Source organism: Vespa mandarinia, chromosome 18 (genome assembly GCF_050613455.1).
Source record: "Vespa mandarinia isolate Hongniang chromosome 18, ASM5061345v1, whole genome shotgun sequence".
Taxonomy (NCBI): Eukaryota; Metazoa; Arthropoda; class Insecta; order Hymenoptera; family Vespidae; genus Vespa; species Vespa mandarinia.
The window spans coordinates 2,107,501-2,115,000 of NC_140827.1; the positions used below are offsets into that span (position 1 = coordinate 2,107,501).

The following is a 7,500-nucleotide window of genomic DNA, read 5'->3' on the forward strand; positions in this document are numbered from 1 at the left end:
ATTCAAGGGAAACTATATCCCGAGCATTACTGAGCGCACAACTCAGAATATAAGCAAGCGTTCGGGAACGGACTGAACAGTAATTATCTTTCTCTCTCTCTCTCTCTCTCTCTCTCTCTCTCTCTCTCTCTCTCTCTCTCTCTCTCTCTCTCTCTTTCTACGGCTCGTGTAAAAATAATAATTAGCTCCCACCGTTGTATTAATTAAAGTTCCCATACCAAACTTCTCCACCATCATCTACCCTCTTTCTCGTTCACATACATACATACATATATATATATATATATATATATATATATATATATATATATACAAATATACAGATACATATATCCATACATGCATAAATGCATGCATATATTCCTATATAGATATATATACGTACATATACATATATATATATGTATATATATATATATATATATATATATATATATATATATATATTATATAGACACGAAGCAAAGAGTTCGAGAGCGTAATTACACGTCCCTTATGGCACCAATGTCCTTCAAAAGAGGACCGACTTCTTCACGGGCCGCCCACGTCACACGATTCTCTTTCTTTTTCTATCTCTCTTTCTCTTTCTCAATCTTTCTTTTTCTCTCCTTCTCTTCCCTCCCAACCCCTCTCTCTCTTTCTCGTTATATATATATATATATATATATATATATATATATATATATGTATCTCTTTTTCTCTTTATAGCTATCGATCATTGGTCGAAGAGTCATTATTTGAAAAAGTAACTTTACGATTGGGTACTATGTAATTATTACACTTTCATTTAAAATATGTATAATCATGAATCTGTATTATATATGTATATATAAAAGTATATATATAAATATATATATGTATGTATATTTTATATATATATATATATATGTGTGTGTGTGTATAGAAAAGTAGAATGGAAATTCAATTTGTTAGTTTCTAATTTTTTTTTTAATTAATAATTAAACTTCATTTCCATAATAAGTTTAAACTACATACTCTGGTTATATATATATATATATATTTTTTTTTTTTACGATAAAAAGAGTTTAAAAGGATTTAGATAAGATTCATTATAAGAATTAAATTGTTCTTACAAAAAAGAAAAGAAAAAAAAAATCGTTCGTATTTAATTTGTACGATAATTAATTTTAATTAATTAATCGTCGTATTGAAAATTAATATTATGTTGTATCACGTAGGACGTAGATGAAAATGAAATTTTCTTTATCATACTGATCGAATGCGATTAGAAAAATTTTGATAGTACGTTGTATATTCGTTTCTTTGTTTTTCTTTCTTTCTTTCTTTCTTTCTTTTCTTTTCTTCTTTAAATCTTTTTGAAAGTTTAATTTTAAATCACATTTTATATTTATTTCGATATTATTTCATGTTCATCGTACGTCAGGATTATCGCATAAACAATGCAATTTTTCTATTATTTCACTTGTTAGAATGAATTTAGATTGATAATTCGTAAAGATTAGAAGAAATTTATTTATTTCTTTTTCTTTCTTTTTTTTCAAAATTTAATTTAAATTTTATTCGTTGTTCGCGCGAATGTTTCGATAAAAAAAAAATTAAGTACGTATCAATAGATACGTATTAAATGATAAAATTATTTCCGCGATTAGAAATCGAAACGATTAGATGTCGAAGGGATTAGAAATATTTGAATTAAAATATTGTATATATACATGAATCGTCAGATTCAATTTTAATCTTCCTTTAATTCAATATATTAAATTAAGAATTAAATTAAAGAAAAAGGAAAAAAAAAAGGAAAAAAAAAAGAAAAGAAAATCTGTATGATTCCCATAAATTTCAAGATCGATAGATCCTTCAAAACATTTTTCTATCGTCTATTAAAATTCCTAATAATATAATAACGTCGACGTAAGATTTAAAAACTTATCATTTAAAACGATTATTATAAATTCAAACTTATCGTTAGATTTGTTTCATTCTGATGTATATTTAACGCGATCATTGAGAAAATCTCAAAATTCTATCCTTTCGATTATTCCTTTTGAAAAATAATTCTATCCAATTCGTCTTAATTGTTTAAAAATTCCTAAGCATTAATTTTAACGCTTAGATTAATATTAACGAAATCGATTAGAAAAACAAAATTCACTAATCGAGTCATAAACTTCGAAACGCGCGCTCTTACGAATATTATTCGAAAGAAATGAAAAAAAAAAAGCGAAAAAAAAAATAAAATAAAATAAAATAAAATAAAATAAATAAAATAAATAAATAAAAAATAAAAATAAAAATCAGATCTAATTTCTTTCAAATCACGATCCAATGAAATGTTGGAGACTCGGTAGAAAAAAAAAAAAAAAAAAAAAAAAAAAAAAAAAAAAGGAAAGAAGAACGAGAAAGTAAAAAAAGTAAAAAAAAAAAAAAAAAAATTTACGAATTACTTAAAAATACTTGCCTGACGCACCTGTTTGAACTGCTCCTCGAAGCTCCAACTAGTTTGTTGATGATTAGATGTTGAATTGTTATTGTTGTTGTTGTTATTGTTGTTATTATTGTTGCTGTTAGCGTTGTGGGAATGACTATTACCAGCAGAATGATCCCGTGCTTCTCCTCCAGTTTTTCCACTGCAATGCGATGATTCGCTCGAGTGCGAGCTAGACGATGATGTAGCCACTTGATTAATGTTGCTTCCGGTCGCCGTGTTTAGTCCTGGTGGTCCTAATCCTGCTCCTAATCCAGATCCCAATGCGACTACGGCCGCAGCGGCTGCGGCCGCCGATGACGTAGATGGTACCAATCCACTTTGCGCGTGATTGTTTTGTCCATGGTGTTGGGGTGGTAAAAATGTTGGTGGAAACGTAAATGGTAAACTGAAACCACCGCTACCCATTGCCGCTTGTAATGCCTCCAATCCACTTTTGTTGTTCAATATATCGACGTCGGCCTAAAAATATTAATATTTTATAATGATTAATTATTAAAACAAATAAAAGCAAAACAAAAAAGAAAATTACAAGTTCAAAATTACAAAATTAAAAGAAATAAATTATTACGACGAATCGATCGTTCAATTCTTCTACGAATATTAATATTAGATTGGAAACTATGAAACGGGCGTTTTTGTTTAGTTATTTATTTTCATTCAATGCCCGTTTCATTGTTTCCAACTTAATACTCATATATTAGGTTGGAAACTATGAAATGGGCGATTTTGTTTAGTTATTTATTTTCATTCAACGCCCGTTTCATAGTTTCCAACCTAATTATTAATTAACGTTGATATGAATTATATACATATATATACATATATATATATATATATATATATGTTATTCAATGATAAATATAAATAAATATTGCTGATGAGCACCCGAATAAAATTGATAATAATAATAATAATAATGATAATAATAAAAGTATTTTTTCTTTTGTTTTTTTTTTTACTGACCTCCATCTTTAACTTGGCTAGAAAATGTGGATGATGGCTATTCATGAGTGTGTTGAGATTTGTCAAAGGTGTGGAAGTTGTGTTGGTCGATATAGACGGTGGTTCCGATGGATTCTGATGTGTAGTACTATGTCCAGCGTGTGGCTGCTGTGGTAACTCTTCTCCACTTTCTTCATCCTGTAAATCGGGATCTGATAAATCTTCTTCTTGATGGGACTGAAATCGAGAAAAAAGGATCAAATTATTAAAACTTTGTTCCTTGTTAACTCAATATAATTAAACTTTATTTTGTTTATTCGTTCATTTATTTATTTATTTATTTATTTATTTACATTTTCTTCTTTTCAAAATTTAAAACATTCTTTTTTCTTTCTTTCTTTTTTTTTCTTTTTTTTTTCGGATTAATAATTCGAACAATCCAACGTTCAGTATATTTCTATAGAATTTCACGTTTGAAAAATTCCACGAATTTGTTATATCGATTATAAAAAAAAAAAAGGAAAAAAAAAAAAAGAAAAAAAACGATTAATATTCCAGATAATTTCTAAATATGCTTATTCACCGAAGTAAAACGATCGATGTGTCTCTTTCGAAAAAAGAAAAAAAAAAAGAAACAAGAAAAAACAAACAAATAAATAAATAAAAAAAAATAAATAAACAATAAAAAAAATGACAAAGGTGCCAAATAAAAAGTGAACGTAAAGATAAATAAATCAAAAAAATATATGAAAGAAATAAAAGAAAAACAAAACTAACGGAGTGGGGCGGGCGGAGGGGAGCAAAAATAAAAGAAGCTGTGTAAACTTCTTACGATTTAACAGTCCCAATCAATCTCTCTCTCTCTCTCTCTCTCTCTCTCTCTCTCTCTCTCTCTCTCTCTCCTTCACAAAAAAAAAACAACAACAATGATCAAAAAAAAAAAAAAGAAACAACAACACACACAAATAAATAAATAAATAAATAAATAAATAAATAAAAATGACGAGCAAAAAAGAAGAGTAAAAAAAGATTCTCTCTCTTTCTGTTTCACAAAAAGGAAAAGGAGAACGATAAAGAGGACAATTAAGTGGAATAAAAAGATAAAAGATAAAAGATAAGAGATAAAATAAAAAATAGAAAAGAGAGGAAGAAAGAAGAAAAAGGGAAACGACGAAAAAAAAATCAAGGGGAAAAATAAAAAGAAAAAAAACAACAGAAAAAAAAAGAAAACGAAAAGGAAAAGAAAAGAAAAAAAAAGAAAAGAAAAGAAAAGAAAAGAAAAGAAAAGAAGAAAAAGAAGGAAACGTCGGGAATTATTTTACAATTTAACAATTAAGAAACGAATTAAACATTTTACAAAAACTTGATTCAGATCGACTTAACTCGCACATTTTAGTTTCGTTTCATTATACTTACATTATAGTAGGGATTAAATGTCAAAAGTAGGGACAAGAAGGATAGGGTAGTGTGAGGATAGAAGGGAGGGCAAACGGAAGAGAGAAGAAGTATTAGAAGGACAGATAGAGACAAATAGAAAAGTGACTGAGTGAGAGAGTGACAAAGAGAGAGAGAGAGAGAGAGAGAGAGAGAGAGAGAGAGAGAGAGAGAGAGAACGTCCGTTGATAGGCGATATCGAACGGGCGAATGTAATGGTGAATAAGGAGGGCAGATATCGGGGCATTAAACATTAATTAGGAAAATGGCGAGCTAGCTATGGTCGTAGTAGTATATAGCGCGTTATATACTATGAGATAACTGCTATCGGCTTAAAATTATTATGCTACGGGTGTCATATGTGTTTTATGACCGTGCCCGTTGCACCGGTGCCGGCATAAAAAAAGAAAAAAGAAAAAAAGAAAAAAGAAAAAAGAAAGAAAGAAAGAAAATGGAAAAAGGAAGAATTAAAAAAGGAAAATGGACGAAAAAAGAGGAAGGAAAAGGAAAAAAGAAGAAAAAGGAATAAGAGAGAATTTGCGAAGATGCGTTCGTTTAAAAAAAAAAAAAAAAAAAGAAAGAAAAAGAAGGAAGAAAAAAAACGACCTGGAGAGAGACGGAAAAGAGAGAGAGAGAGAGAGAGAGAGAGAGAGAATGATTAATATTTTTTTTGTTTTCACTTTCTTTCTTTATTTCTTTTTATCTTTACTTTCGCCAATTTGTGAATTATTAATTAATTTTCATAAATGCGAAAGTGAACTGTTAAAAATGGAAAAGTAAAAAAAGAAATGGGAAATGAAAAATAAGAGAAGAAAAAATACAAGGAAAAGGAAAAAAAAAAAAAAGAAAGAAAAGAAAAAATACAAGGGGGGAAAAAAAAAGGGAGTAAGAAAAAATAGTATTATGGTACAACATAGGGTGCATAAAAAAATTACTGAGAAGTGACGAGAAAAACAAAAACAAAAAAACAAAAGAATAAATAAATAAACAAATAAATAAGAAGAGCGAAAAGAAAGAGAGTGACAGAGACAGAGAGAGAGAGACAGAGAGAAACAGAGAGAGAGACAGAGAGAGAAAGAGAGAGAGAGAGAGAGAGAGAGAGAGACAGGTATAAAAATAAGTCTAGTTGAGTGAAATTGACACGTTGACGCGTCAAAAATTGTTGAGAAAGATAGAGTTTATTCGTTTAAAAGTAAAGTTAAAGAACGACGATGACTTTCTCACGCTGCTATCTTCCTTTTAACGATATATTAGTTATTTTACTAGTTTTCTGCGGGTACGCTTATAGGATCTAACGATATGTAGATTAACGTTCAACTCTTCGTTGATATTCTCGAATGGTGTATTACGATAACATTTTGTGATATGTACGATACGTATAATGTGTCCTGTCGTTCGCCCTTCAATTCTGTAATGTATTATTTAAGAAAAGAAAAAAAAAAAAAAAAAAAAAAAATAAAGAAAAGGAAGAAAGAAAATAAAAGAAAACAACGAGAGAGAGAGAGAGAGAGAGAGAGAGTGAGAGTAAGAGAGAAAAAAAAAAGAGAGAAAAAGGAAAAGAAATTAATGAGTAATAAATCTGATCGATTTCTACATTACGATTGAATGAATGAATCAATGTATGAATGAAATGTATCTATGAATGAATGAGTGAATGAATGAGTGAATATATGAATGAATTTTTTTTGACACTTCTTCGATTATTTTTACTTAAAATTTTTACTTGAAAAAGAAAGGAAAAAAAAGAAAAGGACTACATATAAATATTATAAGATGAACTATATATATATATATATATATATATATATATATATATATAAAATAAAATATAAAAAATAAAGACATAATATCATAAATTAATAAATATGCACAATCAATTATTGATAATCAATTTATTAATTTATAATTTGATGAATATCTCTTTATATCGTTTCTTTAAAGTTAACACGAATAATATAAAGAAAACTATATATACATATATATATATATATATATATATATAAAAATAAAAAAAAATCTTAAGAGTAATATGATTTCAGAGAAAACTTTCTACTCCTTTGCTCTCCCACTCCAATACATACATACATATATATATATATATATATATATATATATATATAAATAATAGTATATACCATATATGAAATGGCAAGACAAACTTTTCTACCTGAAAGATGGACACGGTCTTATATAAATACGAACGTGCATCACGAATGCAGGTGGTACACACGCGTCTTCATCGTTGCAAGGACCGAACTTAAAAATGGGACTACGATACAGGACACCATAAGAAAGAGAGAAAGAAAAAAAGAGAAAAAGAGAGAAAGAGAGAGAGAGAGAGAGAGAGAGAGAGTCAGAATGAGACAAGTTCGTTCCCTCTGTCGGCATTTCGAGCACGTGTGATAATATTGACCCTTGGATATGGTGGTCAGAATGGTCGAATCTTTCATTTCATTCCTCTCTCTCTCACTCTCCCTCTCTCACTCTTTCTTTTCCTCTCCCCTCCTCACATTATTCTCCATCTCTCTCACTCACTCTCTCTCTCTTTCTTTTCTTCTCCCCTCCACACATTCTCCATCTCTCTCTCTCTCTCTCTCTCTCTCTCTTTCTTTCAATCTTTCAATCTTTCAATCTTACTTTCTCTCTTTCTAATC

The 7,500-nt window shown here is 28.8% G+C and overlaps 1 protein-coding gene across 9 annotated transcripts in view; it reads right to left on the minus strand.

Moving 5' to 3' along the window:
- Positions 1-7,500, minus strand: part of LOC118445343 (uncharacterized) — a 194,074-nt gene that overhangs the window by 114,899 nt on the left and 71,675 nt on the right. For 6 of the 9 annotated variants that reach the window (XM_085662493.1, XM_085662490.1, XM_085662488.1 and 3 more), the window contains 2 exons: positions 3,434-3,649; positions 2,441-2,929 (listed from right to left, as the gene is read on the minus strand). In XM_085662493.1, the coding sequence (XP_085518619.1) occupies positions 2,441-2,929; positions 3,434-3,478 (534 nt within the window). In that variant the 5' untranslated portion in view covers positions 3,479-3,649. Of the gene's footprint in view, positions 1-2,440; positions 2,930-3,433; positions 3,650-4,189; positions 4,255-7,500 lie in introns of those variants that run through there. The other 3 variants (XM_085662494.1, XM_035874673.2, XM_035874671.2) reach the window with 3 other exon arrangements.